Source organism: Alternaria metachromatica (genome assembly GCF_023757995.1).
Source record: "Alternaria metachromatica strain BMP 0045 chromosome Unknown scaffold_31, whole genome shotgun sequence".
In the NCBI taxonomy this organism is placed as follows: Eukaryota; Fungi; Ascomycota; class Dothideomycetes; order Pleosporales; family Pleosporaceae; genus Alternaria; species Alternaria metachromatica.
In genome coordinates, this window is record NW_026055522.1 from 19269 (window position 1) to 39269 (window position 20001).

General features: G+C 52.1%; 4 protein-coding genes across 4 annotated transcripts; 1 reads left to right on the forward strand and 3 right to left on the reverse strand.

The window, feature by feature from the left end:
- Nucleotides 1-3265: 3265 nt before the first annotated feature.
- Nucleotides 3266-12353, forward strand: J4E83_009214 (uncharacterized protein; the record flags this gene model as incomplete). Its single annotated transcript, XM_049336103.1, has 3 exons — nt 3266-7520; nt 7568-7968; nt 8016-12353. The coding sequence occupies 3 exons, from the start codon at nt 3266-3268 to the stop codon at nt 12351-12353; spliced, it is 8994 nt and encodes a 2997-aa protein (XP_049184667.1).
- A 2340-nt stretch (nt 12354-14693) lies between these two features.
- On the reverse strand, nt 14694-15776 carry J4E83_009215 (uncharacterized protein; the record flags this gene model as incomplete). The annotated part of the gene is made up of 1 exon (XM_049336104.1): nt 14694-15776. The coding sequence occupies one exon, from the start codon at nt 15774-15776 to the stop codon at nt 14694-14696; it is 1083 nt and encodes a 360-aa protein (XP_049184668.1).
- Nucleotides 15777-16047: 271 nt separating this feature from the next.
- J4E83_009216 (uncharacterized protein) lies at nt 16048-17121 on the reverse strand (the record flags this gene model as incomplete). The annotated part of the gene is made up of 1 exon (XM_049336105.1): nt 16048-17121. One exon carries the CDS (start codon nt 17119-17121, stop codon nt 16048-16050), a length of 1074 nt encoding a protein of 357 aa, XP_049184669.1.
- Nucleotides 17122-17703: 582 nt separating this feature from the next.
- Nucleotides 17704-19898, reverse strand: J4E83_009217 (uncharacterized protein; the record flags this gene model as incomplete). Its single annotated transcript, XM_049336106.1, has 3 exons — nt 17704-19040; nt 19087-19591; nt 19842-19898. 3 exons carry the CDS (start codon nt 19896-19898, stop codon nt 17704-17706), a joined length of 1899 nt encoding a protein of 632 aa, XP_049184670.1.
- Between the last annotated feature and the right edge of the window lie 103 nt (nt 19899-20001).

Here is a 20001-nt window from a genome sequence, read left to right on the forward strand (position 1 = left end):
ATAAGTCGACGCATGCTCCGTTGTGGCTCGAAACAAATGCAACATTCCGTATCCACCACAGTCGAAAATATGTCCAGATTGAAAGTCTGCGAGATCATCGGAGGGCTAATCGCTACGTCGGCAGCTGGCTCAGTATCATGTAGTCCTTGATTGTATGGCATGTGATCGGTACAATAGTACCGGTCAAGCACATTACTTTCGTAGAGAGCCCCAATACGCATACATCGATGTGCATTCCCGATAGATTGACCTTGTGGTCTCTCAACGATGGCTTCGCAACGATCTGCATGGGAGTCGCAGAACCATTGCTGACTTTCGGTGTCAACGCAACTGCCACGTCTCCAGCCATCCTCCGAACACAACGGGAGCCCCATTCGCGTGTCCCCGATGCAGTAGCTGCACAGCCACTCATCTGAGAAGGCGTAGTATACGAGAGCTGAATTCGGGCAGCCGCGGAACCGCTCGCAGACGTCCGGCCGGGTGCGCATATTGTAGATGATTGTTTTGAAGTATCCAAGCCCACTAAGGTAGATCAGGATGTAGCGGCGTATATGTTGAGTGTAAGCGTTCCGAAGTGATGACTGACTGATAAACAAGGGGTTTGCGCACGGGAGAGTCGACAAAAGGCAGGGTTTTGAGGCTGAGATCCAACGTAGCAACTCTGGCTGCTGTCGCTGCAGCTTAGCCATTCACTCTTTCCGGACATCGTGGCCGACGGTCAGAGCTCCTTCGAAGCTAACAATGTCCCTGCAGCAGCGAAGGCGGTCTCGAGGTCATCTGTCGTGATTGACGTGCGGTAACACGTTCGCAGTGTGCATGCGACAAGTTTGGTTCATGGTTGAATGGCAGGCGCGCTCGCTAGGACGTGATGCATCGACCTGCGTTCTCTTAGCGACTGTTTCGTAGTCAATAACCCGTAGAACGCGAACACGATGTCACTGCTCACGTGTTAAATGCGCGTTAAACTTCATGTTGTGCTGTAAGAATACATAAGACGCGTCAGAGTCCGGGTAATGCCAGCGCATCGCGTTGTGGTGATGGGAATGACGGAGTAAGAGTGGTGGTTCGTGATTCAACCTGAGCGCGCCCTGCTATGACGTCACCACCTTCCGCGTCTTTGCACCACTGAGAACGCAAGTTGAGACATCCACGACCTTTCATCAATATCAAATTCGATATGATATGATGAATATCAAAGGCCTCGCGATATTATCACCAGGATGCTGGTGATAGTTGCCCAGCCGTGTCGTGGAATTAGTGCATCCAAACATTGGACAGGTAGGTGTCCGGGTTTGCTGTTGATGATAGAACAGCGAAAAACATGTTGCTTGGATGAGTAATATTAGACAACCATCTATCGAAACAATGACAGAGACAGCGTGAGCGTCTGTGAGCGTCAAAGATGAAATTGATCAGTGGATGACTACATGCATCCGCCAAGTCCAAACTGACAAACACTAGGCATTGAGCCCTCAGTTGCGCACCAGCGTAGCAAGAAGTAAAAAAATGCCCTCTTAGTCAATCAAGCATAACGCATGAATGTTTTTCTGTGAAGAGGCCTCTGAACCCGAGGTGCTCCTGCTCCTTTTTTCGGTACTGCAGCGGTAGAGGTACGAAGTCAGTATATGTCTCACATGCACTTCGTGCAGTCAAGACTTACCCCTAAATCTCGCGAGTATAGCCCTGTCCCGACACTCCTCCTAGTGAGCCCATGCTGTTTTCGCATCCTTTATTTCTGGTGCAGCGTATCTGATACCCGCTGTGCTCGCGATGCTTGGCGAATCCCTTACGAAGCACCTAGCCTCGTCATTGTGTTGCCAATCTCGCCATTGGTATTCCCTTTGGATCATCTCGCCCGACGCCGCGCGAAAATCTTCCCGACAAACAACCATGGGTTCTGGGCGACATTGATTTTCTGTCCAAAACATCTTGGCAGTAGCGGCGGATAGAGCGGGGTTGATAAGATGCCATGGTGTCCTGGGCTTGTCGGCGACATCAGCTGTTCGTGCCTAGAAGACTGCGATGGGCGACTTGGCTTGGTAATTGGGGTCGTTGTTGGAGATGATGTTTTGTGCGTCGATCAGCGAGAATGCATATATGTAGGTGAAGCCCATGGGATCCGCGTAGCGGGAGAACTCTTTTGGATGGGGTGGCGGAAGAATCATGGGTAACGTGTCCCTTGCACTCCCAACCGGAGCTGCACTATGTATATTTGCGTGGGGATTGTGGCTAACCATGTTTTGGCGATGTGATGTGCTATAGTGATAGAGGTGCGACGTTTCCAAGTTTGAGGTACATCGCTCGCTTCTTTCTACTTGCACGCGCTTCCTGCCGGATACCGGGGTATGAGCAGCTGTTGCGAAGGCGCGAGGCTTCGAGGAAGCCGCATTGAACGCGCAGAGGAAGGTGACAGCGAGGGACAATCATCCAGACAAGTTCACCGACAGAGCTGGGATCAGTGCGTGTACAAATGGAACTGAGAGATAAACTGGAGAAGTTTTGTAGGGTTCGAAGGTCATGATCCACCGCAAGGATAGCATCTCTTTGTTCCCGACGCCGTTGGAGTTCGGCCGTAATGCGGGATGAGGTTCCATGATCTGTCGTCCCACGTATGCAGACAGCCGCGGCCGGTCGTGCTTGGCAGGAACGACTGGCTAGATGGGTGGTCGGATTGATTTGGTCGGAAAGCCGTCTGGCCTAACACCACGGAAACACATAGTCATGCCAGTGCAAGTCTGTAGCACGTGAGCGTGACTCAGCGAGCACGCAGACGTGTCGTTGGGTGACAGTCGCGTGGCAGGAGCGTTTAAGCTCCTTCCCGGTACGCGGGTGGGTCTTGGCGATGCAGGGATGCTGTGCCGACGAAGCGTGGGAACCTGGAAATCTGACGGCATCAGCACAAGACACCAAGCGAAGCAGTTACGGAGCCCCGCAGAGCGTCTGGAGAGGGCCTACATCGAGTTTGTTAGATCGCGATCCTCCTGTTCGCCCTGAATTTTTCACTAGCCACAGCCGCTACGACCCAGCGACGCGATCCGGGCCTGCCGCTTTGGCCGCTTTCATCTGCCCCGACCGTTAAGTCCGCGCTTTCACCTACGTACACCCTCGCCCTCGATGCAGCAACCCTCGTAGCCCTACGCCCGCGCTCCTTTCGATTATGTTCCGCCAGCCGACGCTCCTATCACTCAGGTACGTCGCGTGCACTCGCGACCACCTCGTTCGATAATCCTCGACTCGGTCAATGGCATACGGTTGAAGCAGCATCATGGCTCTGCCAACCCTCCAGTTCCTCGCGGGGCTCGTGCTCCTCATATACCTGCTCTCCTTTGTCCTATTCGCCTTTATACGCATAGCCACTGGGGTCTCCATACAGCGCCTGGGCTTACGCGGGCTGCGACGCATCGCCTTCACGCCCAAGGATGGCCTGCGCATCGAGATCCGCGGACTCGGCTTCACCCTTCACCGACCCACATTCGCACAACCCACGGTAGTCAGCATCGTCCTGCACGAGCTCAAAGTCACGGTCGACCTCAAAGCGCTGGGAGAGAAGCCGCGGAAGAAGACGGGATGGGCCCATTGGGCAAACGGCACTACACAAAAGGGCAAGAGCGGCCAGAACACGCCCGAACCCGTAGCGGAGGACGACGAGCTGGGCGATGACGAGACACCGCGAAGCCTGACGTGGAAGCGGCTGACGGATGCCAAGGAGAAGATCAAGCGTCTGCACAGGAACATCAACTGGCTCAGGCAGGTCGATGTCGTGGCGCACGCGACCACCCTGGTCGTAGTCGATGTGGGCTCTATCCAGGTCGGCGGCCTCAATCTCGCAGTCGACACACGGCGCAAGACGGTCGATCGCAGTCGCCTCTTCAACCACCACAAGCCCAAGTCCGACGAGGAGCAGTGGCCTGCCGAATGGCTCTTCTCCGCCCGCAGCATCCTCTTCACCCCAGAGGGCAGGGAGTCGACCGAACTACTGGATCACTGTACCCTCAACGTCCACGGCTTCCTCAAGAAAGGCCTCGAGGGTCTGCGCGATGCGTCCATCGCACTCAAGCTGGGTCGCCTCCTCATTCCACTCGACGATGTCAAGCTGTGCATGGAAAGGGCCCAGAAGTGTCGCGCGCCTGTCCCTCGGAAACGATCTCGGGGCAGTCGGACACACGTATCGCTCAGCGATGTCATGGAAGAGCTCGACGACCCCAACAGCCGCGAAGAGAACCTTGTCCGTACCGTGTCCGATTCGCGCGAGTTCGCCAGCTCTATCCTCCGCGGTATCCATGAATTTCAGTTCGCGATTGGCTTCCTTGGCCTCACCAAGCAGATCGAAATGGGCCACAGCTCTGAGCCTCCGGTCTACCTTAATCTCTCCATGAAGGAAGTCGGCATGGACCTCCTCCGCCTCGATCCTCGCAGTCCCGCGCATCTCATGTACTTCTCGCCCGACGACATTGCCCACCAAGCTCTTCTTGCCGCCATATCCATATCTGTCGGAATCGACAACAGCGATGGCCATCCCGAACGCCTCCTATACATTCCTATGGCGACCATGACCCTGAACACGACCCTTCCTTCTAAAACTATTCATTTCTCTAATGACAAAGATAGCGCCGAGCGTAATACCAACATACTATTCGCCAACCTGGTCGTCACATCACCATCTCTGGATCTTGACCCCAAGCATCTACCACTACTCCTCGCCATTTTCCACAACTACGAGCTGCACCGCAAACCGCCTGAAACCAGACAACGTAAGCGATATCTGTTTCGCCGGCTCTTGCCCAAAGCAAACATCAAAATTTCTATCCATGAGCCTGTCATTAGGGTCACTCTTCCACCGATGGACCCCGACAAGCATGAGGCCGACGAGTTCGATCTGCTCATCTCTGCATCTTCCTCAATTTCCTTGGACATGGAATCATCGCACTCTGCAGATGGCGAGTTACATTATGCACTGAGCTCGACGTTCCGTATGAACGCACAGCAACTCTACTACCAGACTGCAGCCATCGAGAAGCACAACTTGCTCCTGACCGACTATCTTGAAGTCAAGGTCCAGATGAGTGCCGCTCCCGACCCAGTTGTGGAGGTCTGGGGCACCGCACAAACTTTCTCTCTCTACATGGTTCGGCCTGAAATCAGTGAAGGACTGCGGCAGATCGTCACACAGATGTCAAAGGACATGGGTCGTCGGCGTAGCCCTCCCAGAAAGAAGGGCGTCAACGTACTCCGGAGACTACCGGCCTGGATGACATACGTACATCTCCAAGGATCGGACTTCAACGTGGACGTCGCTGGAATAGATCCTGATGTATCTAAACAAAGTCGAGGAGTTGCTCTGCATTTGGAATCTTGGACTGCCGAATACAAAACTGGACGGGAAGAAGACATAGATCTAAGACCTGCAAGACGGCGCGCACCAAGTAGAAGCATCAATCGCGAGGAGCATCTGCTTAGATCACCACCTCCATCTTCGCCGAAGTCACCGAAAGGAACATTGAACGGCCCAACCGATGGTAGACGTCTTGCGTTACATTTTTACGGGCTGGAAGGCTTGGTCATCGAGGGCGACGAGCAATCGGAACAAGAACCAACGTTGTCGCTGCCCCGTATGGAGATTGCTCTACACACGCTCTCCGATAAACAAGGCCCGATATTTCACGTGCACTCTTACAGCCAAAACCTCTTTCTGCGTTATTCGCTCTATCGTCACTTTGCCTTGTGCATGGCAATGCAGGTCCTGCAAAGGTCCTTTGATTGGGGTGCGGGCAAGACCAAGGCTCCAGAGCCAAGCTCGTCCAGCTCGCCACGGCATCTGTCCGTACCGTCGTTGGGTGAGGATGTCGTTGACCCACCTAGTGCAGCCGGCAACGAGATCGTGACGATCGATGTCAAATCTCACTTTTTGCAGATCAAAGCAGACATGCCCGGAGATCCACCTCTCATGCTCCAGATCTATGGACTTGAGGCAGGAAAGCATCGCTGGGCCAGCCCCTTCCTTCGCGCACGTCTAGTGCGACTGTTCGCCGAGAACCCTGCCATCAAACGCGCTTGGAGTCGAATCGTCAGTGTCAAATCTTTGCGGTTGGATTATCGCCAGTCCAAGCTCAGATACGGTCATACAGTAACGAATGAGAAGTCATTCGACATAGCGACGGACGCGATAAGAATCGCCGTGCCTCATCAACTCGTCATGCACAAGATCTTCGACAACGTCGCAAACGTTGCGAAGACTGCCAAGCAAGTGCATCATCGCTTCAAGACCGGGACCAATGAGTACGTATTGGACAAAGAAGCCGAAGGTCCCAAGATTGTACCAAAGATATCGCTTCGAAGCCGCGCTGTTCTCTTTGAGTTGGAAGACAACGCCTTCGAATGGAAACTCGGAACCATCTACCGGATTGGACTCATGGAGCAGAAGCAGAGGCTTGCTCGTGAACACGCCTTTGATCTCAAAGTACGGAAACTACAACAGCAGGACGAACAGCGAGGTGGTACACGTTATCGTGCAAGATCAGCACATGATCCTCGTGGCCGAAATAAGATCAAGAAGAGGGACAAAGAGCTCAGGTTCCATCGACGCACGAAGAGCGCGGACTCGAGCGGACATAGCTCACCAGAACGGGGACGTTCAGACCATCCTATGCGGTATAACAAGGATGGTTTCAGCGGCCTTAGTGGGTCATATGAAACATCGGTACAGGACGCGCGCGTGAAGCTCAATCGCCTGAACGCTCAGACGTGGAAAAAGCGCATCGATTTCGCAATGGCAACTCAGAATCGATCCATGAACGATATCCGCTCAACATTCTGGGGCTTAGATGAACTACCGGATGATATCGAGCAGAAGGAAACCATTCTTGCTGTCTCGCAACGCCCAGCCCTGATGGCGCTGGCTGTCAGTGACCTGGAGATTGTCATTGATAAGCCCTCATTCCCCATTTCGGAGTACCCACGCTTCCTGCACCGTGTCGGCAAAGGTATGCCATTCGATACCCAGTACGCTCTTCTGATCCCCATGCACGTTCAAATACAGATGGGAGAAGCCAAGATCCACCTTCGCGATTATCCGCTGCCACTATTGCACTTCCCAGCTATCGGCAATATACAGTCGTCCCGGCTACCGAGCGTCCTGATGAAGACAGATTTCGTGATAGCAGAAGAGTTTAGGGACGTCGAATCTTCCCGCGTCAGCCGAGTTGTTGTCGTGCCTCAGGAGCGGAATTCTGCAGGCGAACTCACGCGTGGATATGCGGTAGACGTTCGTCGGACTGTGGCGCCCGTAAAGACGTACTCTGACATGGCGATCGATATCAACTCAGCATACCCGACAAGGATCACTTGGGGCACTTCGTACCAGCCAGCAATCCAGGATATGATGCAAATCATTGAGAATTTCACGAAGCCAGCTGTAGACCCCTCAGAGAGGGTTGGATTCTGGGACAAGATTAGGTTGACCTTCCACTCGCGCATTAACGTGTCGTGGAAGGGCGATGGCGACGTCCATCTGATTCTCAAAGGTAAGACACAACACATCGTGTATAATCACTCTACTAACGGAATGCAGGTTCACGCGATCCGTACATGGTCACAGGTCACGGTGCGGGCTTTGTCATGTGCTGGCAAAACGACGTGCAACTCAGCATTGCTGAGGACGAAGACCCTAAAAACTTCATGATCGTCAAGAGCGGAAGCTACGTGCTCGCCATTCCGGATCTCAATCACTTTGCTCGTCACGACGCGGAGACTGAAGCTGTGGCCCGTCCAGATACTGCATCGAGCATGTCTAGTCGTAGGCAGAGAGCCGTCTTCAAGAAAACAGTAATGAAATTGAACGGCAATGTGCGCTGGGTTGCCGGACTGGTATTTGAGCGCAACCTGGACGACGGCGGCCGTTCCTTCAACTTCATACCCCACTACAATGTCACCCTCAAGAATCCAAAGTATGCGAAAGCATCCAATGGAAAGGTAATCAACCCGTCTCTTGATTTGAAACTCTTGCTGACATTGTGCAGGAGTATGACGCTTTCCGAGGCTTCCGCAGTCACCACATCCACATGTCTATCGCTATCGCTGCTCCATACGATCGAGAATGGTCTGTCGCCAACCTAGAACCATCAAAGACCTACAACAGTGTGCATCTCTCACCACGCTTCTTCACACACTTCTACAGCTGGTGGTCGATGTTCTCCGGTGCCATGTCATTGCCCGTACGCCAGGGCAAGCTGTGGCCAGGAGTAGAGAAGTCTAGCAAGAAATTCGGGCGGCACCTTGCAACCATCAAGTACAACCTCTTGCTATCGCCTCTGTACATGAGCCATATCTACAAGCACAAAGATGCGGAAGACTATGGTGCAGGCGTTGTGGCCGCCACTGGACTGAAGGCCCGTCTCGACAGTTTCATGTTCGATCTCCATCAGCGCCGCGAAGAATTCCGAACTTTGGTCCAAGCGCCTGAAGGCCAACAAAACAGCAGGCAAAACAAGACGACTGGTATGCGCATCAATCAAGTACAGCTTGACCTCATCCGGACAGACATCCGAGCGGTGTCTGCAAGCATTGCAGGAACAGGCTCTGAAGACGTTGATAACGCCACCGCGGATGATCTCGCTAGCTACAACCAGGAGTATCTAACAGCCGACTTGTCGAAGTTTACGATTCCCGACAACGATCTAGGCTGGGTCGATATGGACGACTTCATTGAACTTGGCTGGATCTTGCCCTCACGCCGGCATCCGGAAACACAGATTCTCCCGCTAGCATTCGCGCCACGATTTACGTACTTCCGTCAAACCGATCATGCCAACAACATTTCGGGCGACAAACACCGCAAGAGCGCATTCGGTAACGAGCCGACTCATCATTGTGTCATCTCGGCAAGGAATGACCCACGTCGGGTACAATGTCAATTGATTGAGCAACGGATTGAACGTGTGAAAGAGCAGGTTGCTCTTAACCAGCATGCAATCAACAACCAAGAATTAAAAGTCGTTCGTGAGACGTCAGACATGCAACAAGAGTCGCAACGCCGTCTTGAGGCTCTGCGTAATCATTCCCAGTTCCTTCAACGGAAACTAGAATTCCTCTCTACGATGCATGCTAGTCTGCTGGAGCGGCTAGAAACTGCCGCGTCTTCACCAGACAACACTGTCGCAGAGCCTGATACCGACACAGAAGATGAGTATTTTGAAGCAGACGAAGCTCAAAATGCTATCGACCCTGAACACAAGCACGCCGATGCGCCTCCTAACCCTATCACGGACTTCACCAATGACTTCAACAACCGATTCATCATTCACAACATCCACCTGAAGTGGGGCAACTCCCTACGGAACATCATACTCCGCTACATACACCAAGTCAGTCAACGTCGAGGATTCGTCTACTACATGTCACGAAGGGCAGTAAAGTTCATACTCGATGTTGTTGAGGAGCAGAATAAGTCTCGTGGACCATCTACATCTGGACCTGACGAAACACCCATGGCTGGCGACAACGAGGCCGGACTGAATATTGACGAGACAATCGAGCAGTTGCTTCGCGACGGCAGGAATTTTGTCGACGCTGATGAGGAAGACGCCAAAAGCAAGAGCACCAACGGTGCATCCAACGGTGCTGGTGACCCTTCACATGCGAATCCGACAAAGGCGGATGAAGATGTCGCGGACGATTACGTCTCTCAAAACTCGTATCTCGTACGTTTGATTGCACCGCAGATCCAATTGCAGAGCGAGAAAGACACCAAGTCTGCGGTACTTGTCACGGCCAAAGGCATGCAGCTGAAGGTTCTACAAATCATGGACAAGGACCGTGTCATGGACGAGGTCTCGGGTCTCGTTCAACGAAGGTTCATCGCAGCTATGGACAGCTTGCAAATCTTCGTCACCAACTCAAAGACCTTTAGCAGTCCGGAGGATATCCACATGTACTCCGGAAGCATGTACGGAACGCCAGCTGGCTCAGCGTGGCCACCATGGGTACCTTTCGAGGTCATGTTCGAGTTCCATAGCAATCCATTCGGCTTCCAGCGGGTGGTACAGCGAACTTCAGCCAGTATGCGCTACGACAAGCACAACGCGCTGCGCCTAAAGTACAACGACGATGTCTCGGCTGCCGACTCGGCCACATCTGCTGACAACATGGAGAGCCGTATTGACCATCTATGGGTGGACTTCCCACACGTGCGGGCCCTGTGCGATTCCAGGCAGTACTATGCGATGTACGTCATCGTATTAGATCTTTTGCTGTACCACGAGCCTTTGGAAAAGACGCGTAATGAGCGACTTGAGAAGATCATGCTTGCTTCCGACTTCACCGATCTCGCAGGAGCTCCAAAGCTAGTCATGGGTCTTCAAGAGCGTATCCAGCAATTAGAAGAGATCAAAAATGTCTTCCAGATCAACGAGAAATACCTGGACAAGCAAGGTTGGGAAGACAGGATTGAAGTTGAGAAAGACTTGGCTGTCTACGAGGACGAGCTCTTCTTCGTCATGAAGGCAATCACGACTGCACAACGCAAGCAAGATGATCGTGCTCAAGCAAGAGATTCAACTGGACTTTTGCGGATGTATGTCTCTGCATCTGACATTGTTTGGCATCTGCTTCGCGAGGGCGCAGAGTCACTAGCAGAGTTCCAGCTCAAGAACGTCGCATTCGACCGCACAGACAACAACGATGGATCCAACTCGAACTCTTTGGAGATTGAGCAAGTGCGAGGTCTGAACTTGCTACCTAACGCCCTATACCCAGAGATGATTTCACCTTTCCTGGAGCAAGATCAGACTCTTCCGGAAAACGCCAAATGCCTCAAGGTGTACTTTGTGGCGCTTGAATCAATCGCTGGCATTCCTGTCGTAGAGCACTTTGAAGTTGAGTTGTATCCACTAAAGGTGCAGTTGGAGTACCAGATCGGCAAGAAGCTGTTGCAATATGTCTTCCCTACATACGGTGACAGCAAGACTGCGAACTCGTCGCCCTTCTTACTCAAGCACACTCTGCCGACTCAGGATGAGGAAGACGAAGAAACCGATAGCATTATTTCTGGAGCGACAAGTATGAGCGCCTCGCTTTCAGCTGATGAAGGCGCTGTGGAGGCGCTCAAACAACGACTTACGCCGACACTTCAGCTGCCCGATCCAGTACAGAAGTCTGACGCGAAGAGGAAGAGTTTGGTTAAGCGCCCAAGCGCTCACTATTTCCGTTTCTTCAAAGACAACAACCCTTCTCGTAGTGGTACAGAGCTTCGTCGCACTCTTCACCCGAGCTCCGCATTGGTGGTACCTACATTAGGAAACAGCTCCAATACCTCCACAAGACCAAGCTCCGTCCGGTCAAGTACTACCAATTCAAGTCAGACTTTGAACGAGTCTGATCGAACCGCAAAACGCTTTGCGCTCTACCGCACCGGCACTAACCTGGCGGAGAAGAAAACGAACAAGAAGGAAGCCAGAAGTGATGATCTGACTGAGATGATGAGTCGTGCGAGCGAGTACATGACAGTGGCTTACTTTAAGATCCCGTCCATGGTACTGTGTCTTTCCTACAAGGGCAAGAGCACACGCAATTTTGAAGATGTCCACGATCTGGTCTTCAGGATGCCAACAATTGAGTACCGCAACAAGACATGGTCTAACCTCGACCTCGTCACACAGCTCAAGAAAGACGTGTTGAGGGCGCTCCTCTCCCACGCCGGTACAATCGTTGGCAACAAGATCTCGCACCACCGACCTTCGGCCAAAGCACAATCACGTCTCCGACAGCTTGCCAACAGCAGCACGATGCTCAACACCTCTCCCGATCTCTCTGGCACCGATTCAAACTCCATGCGCGACCACTCACCCGGCGGCTCCGACCTCTCAGCTGAAGACCGCATGCCCCGCCGTTCTTTCGCATCCGGCCGCCAAGGTAGTCTCATCAGCACCGTTTCGGAAGAAGGCTCGTCTCTCCAGTCGTCAAAACCACCTTCAACTTCCAATCAAGCACGCTCGACACACGGTTCCATCATGGGTGGCCTGAATCATCATAGCAACGGACTAGGCCCCGAAGACGTCGACGACGGTCGCGCCTTTGCTGATGAACTGTCAAGAGTAGACAACACGGAGCCAGTCCACGCAAATCTCATTCATAGCCTGAGTAAACACATCGCTGGGGTCAGCGCACCTTTCGCCGGACACATGCGAGGCAGAGCGGGTAGCGGCGCAGCCAGCATGAGAGCTGCGAGTGTGGCCACTGGTATTAGTGGCGTCAGTGGTATGAGCGGACGAGAAGGCAGCGTCATGGAAGAAGATACCGATGGTCCGAAGACAAAGAAGGCGAAGGCTCTAGGCAAGAAGTTGCTTGGTAGGGGGAACTAGAAGCTTCCCTAACATCACTCTTTTCCTTTTTTGTTCTGCATCATCACTAGCATTATTTGGCGTTCCTTTGTTTCATTTGTAAATACTGGGTTTTAGACGGTGTGATAGGAAGGCATTTTTCATTGTTTTGTCTTTGTATCATAGCGTTGCGAGAACTGGTGTCCTGGAGGTGTTGAAGTAGATAGTTTCTTGTAAGCTCTGTCGTGGAGGTCTAGTATTAAGTCATAAAGATTACAATCCTCTCTTCGTGTCTTCCAGTGACTCGCGCTGTTTGGGATGGGCTTGCTCATTGGTCGTGGAGTCGCGAACAGTGTTACCCATACCTTCCTGAGTGGCGTAGCTGACGCGACGTGAGGACGCGACAGGTTCGCGTTTGGTGGGGCTGGTCGGTGCGCGTGGGAAACGTCATTGCGGCACCCAGCATTGCCAGCTCGAAGTCGCGACTTCCGCATCTTCTTCCTACCATCTCCGTGATAGATGGCGACGCTGGCACATCGAACTCGTGCGCTTTCTCACTCAACTTCGGTCACTTACGGCTACATTCTCATCTACGCCTTCATCCCTCTCGCTTGGTATACATCAGCGTTTGACTTTGGAGTCAAGAAAGAGTATGACAGTGATCAGGCATTTTCGACGAGAAGCATGCATGTTCAGATTCCCATGGAGACTCTATTTTGTCAACGATTGCCCTGAGAGTTCGCAGCACTGTGTCGATATCCTGGAGTTGAACGTTCCCGCCGTGGGGCTTCGAAGATACTGGGGATGCAGATCCTAACGCGAAGCAAGGGTTAGCAGTCCACCACTTATGTTGACATCGTATTTACTACACAACTGTCAGTGAGAGCATCATCTACAGATGTATGCAGCTACTCTCCAGGCTGCGCCATCCGTTCAATGGCTTCAACCATCGCCAATTGTCAGATTCGCCATGAGTGCAGCATCAAAGCCGCCACACTGACCAGTCGACCACCCAGTACCATCAATTCATACGACCGACATCTGCGCTACCTCTGTGTGCACGGTCATCAATGCGCAATTCACGCTGTGCTGCTGGTCCACGCCGTTGGACAGTGCATTCATAGTGCTCCCTTTACCGATATATACAATGCCTAGCCGCATCAGATCTCACGATCATAGTTCGCCTAGGTCCCCGCTTCAATCTCTCAACTCCTTCAAAAACCGGAGCGAAAGTTAACTAGGCACTTTGACAGCATATCGACGATCAAGATTATCGACCGCTCCAATGTCGAACTCTCCATTTTTCAATACCTTACCGACCGAAGTGCGCGATATCATATACGACTACCTCTGGAGCGATACGAAGTGCTTTATCCAGCGGTACGATACCAAAGACTACAAAGTAGCCTATGATAGAAGGCACGACTCGGTTGAAGCACCAGCCGCTTACGGTAAAGTCCCATGGCTTCTTACCAACAAGCAAATGATGCGCGAAGGCATCCGGCAGCTACACCAGAAGTCAACGTGGCACCTGGATAACCGGATATTAGATACACATCCCCAAAGCTATATCTTAGACGCCATCACTCCATCAGAATGCCATACGCACGAGATCTTCATCCAGTGCGACTGGCCGATGATCTTCGATGACGTGAAGCGAGTCTACCGGCTCAGCGAAGTAGCACGGGCTGAGATCAATAGAAGCGCTGCGACAGCTAATGTATCGACTCCGCTCGACACTGTTTGTATCAAACTCGTCCGCCCAACCAATGAGCGACTAGCTGCCAACAGCGCGGCAGACTTTACCTTTAACCTCTCTGGCCTCGAAATCTTATCTAGCCATACCGAGCTTCGTCGTCTCCAGGTCCACCTCGTTGGCGTCGTTGATGATACTAAAATGCTTGTGTGGTATTGGAGTTTGCGAGGGGAGACCGACAGCGCAAATAAAGCTAGGCGTCTGGAAGATCATTACTTGGATGCTTGGAAGAAGGAGCTCTCTCGTGCGGCTGCGCTGGTGATTCCCGGGAGCAAGCGGAGTGGATATATGAGGGAATTTACCAAGAACGATGGTGACCGTTGCCTAGAGTGGGTTTGGACGTTTGACAAGCAAGGATAAGTCGTTGAACCTATTAAAATGCAGGAAAGACATATGCAACAAAGTATTCATACACGATGCGGAAATCCTCATAGCATATACTCTATGAAAATACTAAGTGTCGTTAGTTACGCGCAACACAATGCTTTGAATATATCGTCATGACTGATCACAGCAAGCACATAGCGAGCATGCATACCACAATATGAAGCAAGATCTGTGATACAAGTGTCTAAGACAGCGCCAATGACTAAACATATGTGTACCTTGAGATGACGACGAGACGCTTACTCCTCTTCGGGCTGACTCTTCAACAAGTCCTTAACGATGGTCTTCAAACTCCCATTGCTATCGGCAACCTCAGTGACCAGGTCCTTCAATTCATCCCACTCCTCGGAAGTGACTTTCTCCAATTGTTCGGCAGCGAATTTCCCAATCCGATCCCAAAACTGCTTCAAGTCCTTCGCGTTCCCGTTCAGAAACTCAGTAACCTCCTTCGGCGCCTCTTGCCGCAGCTCAATCTTTCTGCACACGTTCAATTTTCCCATTGATCTTTGATCACAGCCGTAGCACCTCTGTATGAGACAATCGATCTGATTTTTCAATTTCTGGACATCGTCTTCAAGTGCATACTCTACGTAAGAGAGATAATCTTCTTCCGATTCATCGAGATCATGAATGATATTTTCTCCGAAACCAATGAGGGTGAACGTGGGGCGTTTGGCGACAGTACCCACGCTCTTTGTCTCGTCTTCGTAAGGATAGCTGATAAGTATATCGTAATCCCAGATGTTTTCATGCGTGATGGGTGGATCACAGTCGTGTTGTAGGAACCACATCGCATCAAAGAGCTGTGTTATGGCGAGCCAGAGGAGAGCTTTTGGAAGTGTTGCCAGACGATCGAAGTGGTCGAGTGTCAGGAGATCACAACACACTGGAGTGGTTGCAATGGCCAGCCAACCTGGCTTCCTCACGCGGAGCCAACCTCGCTTCTTCTCGTCGTCGGTTTCGAAGTCATCGTGGTCTACCATATCCGCACAGTATTTGCGACCGCCGCGCGAAGACCCTTGAGGACGCATTTCCAGAAGAGTGCTTACTTCTCGTTCCAAGCAACTTATTGGGGGATCATTGTAGGCGGTAGAGTTGCGCTTCCGGATTGTCTTTATCCCTACGACGCGTTTTAGGAGGCTTTCGATGACTGACTCCTCGTCGACACCTGAAGTCATCTTGGAACGCGCCTCTCTCAAGTCAGGATTGGGGACACATAAGCTAAAGTGATATTCGTCGTAGTCACTGATTTGGCGGAGGTATGTGTAATCATGGGGTGGCCGTGTCATGTCGTCGAACCCGCTGCCTCCTCTTACAGACATTGCGTGCTGATCGATGTAGGTAGATATGAATTGGGTAAAGGTTGTTGGTACCGACGATAGGTTGGGGTTTTCTTGGTCGCTACTGAGATGATAGCTGCAACGAACGATAGCGGGTGGTCCACTGGAAAGCGGAAGGGTACCAGTTAATAAGCCGCGCGAGAAGTTTGCGAAGCTCCCCGCGACAGCGCAAACATTCCTGATCCTTGATTACCATTCACAATCAGCGTTCAGCAAGACTCTTCCTTATGACCTTCGTCTGGTTTGTCAAGCATCACGAGGCATCCTCTTCCCTAAGCTTCGCCCTATACCAAGGCTTAGCAATCTTAGCAATCTCAATCTTCAACGCCGCCTCATCCACACGATGCTCTTTGATACGACTCTTCTCTTCCTCCAAAATATCATATTGTATCCACTTCAAAAAGTCGCCCAGTGCCCTCACATCCCGCTCAACACCTTTCTCACGCAGCACATCCCAGCCCTGCTCTAACCGCTGCTGCGAGCACCACGCAACTGCTACCGTTGCGGCTGCTTTGCGTCGCCCTTTGATGATATCGGCGCCTTCATGTTGTTTTGGAATGCGGAAGTATGTAGGTTTGAACTTTCCCCCTTTGCTCTTGAACCAGAGAGAGGTGTCGGCGTTGTACTGGGTAGGTACGGGTTTCCAGACAATGCCTTCGCCCAAACCGGATATACCGAAAGTCGCTGCGAAAGGGCAGTGAGCGGCGACTTCCTCGGTCATGCGTTCGACTTCTGATACTGTGCGATCGTAGTTGTCCGGGTAGAGTGTTGTGTGGAAGAGGCCAGCTCTAGAGGCGTTGTAGATATCGTAGTCCGGCAAGCAGATATCGTTGTATTCTTCGTTCTTCTGCCATGCAGCATTGATGTAAACCGAGACTATGACAAAGCGGCGTGATAGTTGTGCGATGGCGACGTCTTTTTGGATCTTCTCGCCTATCCATTCACCGGCTATCACGATGGGCGAGTCTCCTTCGACTGTTTTGCTAGGGTTTAGCTCTTTCCATCGTGCCAGATACACGTCTCGCAGTCCCAGTATGGCCTCGGTCTTCTCTGACATATGTGACGCAAATCCTTGATTATCTTTTGCGACGGACAAACCAGTTATGTTGCGTGACTGAAAGACGATGCGATCGTCAGGGTACACGAGTATGTCTGCATGCGTGCCATGAAGTTTGACAGTACCCACGAAAGGTACTGGGTCCACAGTAATGTTTGCTTCTGGATGGGCAGGATCGCGGTTCAAGCGCCGCAGCTGCTCGATGATCTCAGGGATGTGTGTCGTGATCTTGGGGTACAGCGTCGACTGTGCGGGGTCTGTAGTTGCCATCGTGGGAGAATAAAAAAATTCCAGAATCCCACAGTGGTTTTCAGGTCTGCTTGAATCACGAAAAACGTGGCGATGCTCTCAGGTGCCGTCGCAGTGTGCGGCAGTCCGCCCGCGTTGTGCTGCGATCCTCCTGATCGCGGCTAGTTGTTCTTAACATGGATGGATTACTTCAAAGTTCGCATGTGAGATGAAAACTATGATGAAGAGGTTTGTGAGTCAAGACAGACGCTGCTGTGTCGCTCAGAAGCTTCGAGCGTGGCCCCTGGAGGTCTGACGTTGCGACACTGTTATCGATACGCCGCGGTCAGCATCGCGATCTTCACATTATGGCACCTCAAACCCAGCGTATCCAATATCGTGCTTGAGCGCGAACAGTCGCTATCATGTGAAATACTGGCACCACCAGTACAATTGACACAGCAAAGTTGGGTCCCAGCTGGGATTTTCTCATGCGAATTCAAATCATTATATCATTCATGACAGCTAGTCTCTAGCGCGTTGATTACGTGACGTGGACCAATTTTCTAATGCAATTGCTCAAGCAGGTCATGAAATCTCTGCCAACTTCTACGTTCTAACCCGTCATGATGCTTCCACCTTCTTCCCGTCCAGTTGGCAGTCCTTCTTCTTGTCGTCTTTGTGCAACTCCGGGTTTAGCGGATGCTTGGAGTCATAACCGACTCTCTTGACAATACCCAATCCTTTCGTCCTGCCCTCACGGAATAGTATCCGATCGCCGACAGTCAAGTACTCTGGTCGCTGTACGAAGCGGAAGGCTACCTGTGCTCGGTCACCAGTGCGGATGTACTGGCGATCGATGTCGATGATGGCGCAGGTTTGGGACACTGGTCCAACGTGTAGCATAGCCTGGTACTTGGTCTTGATAGTCGTCGCGTGCGACAAGATCAAGACTTCGGCAACGAACTCGCGGTACACTTTCGGGGCTGGTAATATGCCAGTTGTCGGGTCTGGCTTTTCAGCCTTGTGCAAAACGACCATGCCTTTTCGCACGTCTTTCCGCCGAACGTTGCGCAGTGCGAGACTAGCAGACTGGCCAGCGGAGCATCCTGGAACTTGTATCCGTTTGCGCTCGACGGAACGCACCTTTGTCGTTTGGAACTGGCCAAGGCTGTCGGGACCGATCAAAACTGTGTCGCCAGAATGTATCTCACCAGACTTCACAACACCTGAAACCACAGTACCAACGAAAGGTACCGAGAATGTGTCGTTGACGTGGAATTCTAGAGGGGCAGACGCATCGTAATTGCCGTGATGCGGTAATGCGTTGAGGAACATGCGCACCAGATCCAGGTTGTGACCAGTGACATTGGAAACTTGGAAGATAGGACATATACGACTCGACACAAATTGGGTAGCGGTGGTGATGCACTCCTCCCTATTGTTGATGAATACCGGTATCTTTCGCGCTCCTGGAGATTTGAGAATCTTGGACAGCTGAGTTATAGTCTGTTCAAGAATCTGTGGCGGACAAATGTCGATTTTGGTGATGACGACCATGACGGGGACGTTGAGCGCAAGTGCGATTCCGAGATGCTCTTTACTCATGCCCACTAAACCGTTGTTTGCCGCGATCATCAACAGACAGTAATTGGGCTCGCTTGACAGGAGCCCAAAGACGGTAGTCCGCAGGTATCTCTCGTGACCAGCGAGATCAGTAAAGCTGATGACCTTGGCGGATCGCCGTCCAATCTCTTCCCAAGTAAGTTTTCGACCTGCGACGTTCGACACAACGACTTCGCTCTTGCTGTCAAAGCCCATTATCTCCATGCCGACTGAGCTGGTTCGACCACTCTCGATTTCGTGTTTGTGGCGGAAGAGGTTGACGCGCGCTTTTCCGCGGCCATCGTCGAGGCCGCCTTTGACAAGGACACCGAGCATGGTACTTTTGCCAGCGTCAACTGTGAATTGTCAGTGTATATCCTCAATTGCGCCTGGAGCACTCACCATTTCCTACAACTGCTATCCTCGTCTCGATGACATCGTCAACACTCTGCGGCTGTTGTCGCAAGATCATCTTGCCACTTAAGCCAAGCTCCTTCGCATTGCGAGGTCCGACTTCGACGTCACCGCCAACGTTCCGCGTCATAAGCATCTTGTAGTCGGCCTTGATCTTCTCGCAGGCAACTCGTATCCTCTCCAAAGCAAACTTCCACTGGTCCTCAGTGAAGCCCATGGAGTCACCGCTGTCTTCCAGGCCAACATCGAACAGAGCCTCCCCATGGCCCTCGGCCAGGCGCCCCTGAATATGTTCAGCGAGCGCTGCGACGTTCTCTTCGGCGGGGTCGGTAAGGAGCGTCTTTAAGCGGATGTGCGCCTTGTTGTCATCGGAAAGGCCGAGCTCGTCGAGGATGCTCAACTCATCGTGGTCTTCGAGGACGGCGGGGGCTTGGCCGGGCGGTCGGCGCAAAGCCTGTTGTTTCTGGACGTAGTCGGCAAATTCGCTGAGCGCCTGGTATGTACATTAGCTTGAGTACGTCTTCTGGAGCCTCAATGGGAGATCCGTCTAAAGTACGATGCGATCGCCTTCGTGCTACAGGAAGCCACATTTCCCTGGTTGTACTACTCGGCGCAAACCGTGAGCCAACGGAATTGGTTTTTCCCGTACCATACTCGTTGCAGTGTCAAAGCAACGAATATATCTGGGGTACATCTGGGGTACAGCTTGGGGAGAGGTAGGCTTCTCCTGGGTTATTACTTACAGACTCGCCCTTCCGCCGCTCAGCTGGGCTCTGCTTAGGCTCGTGTCGGGAGGCCATATTATGCGAAATAGCACGTGATTATGAAATATCCACCGGTAAACCTAGGCTGAAGGTATTCGTAGCGACCAATGTACGTGGTGTGATGGAGGTATGAATGTGG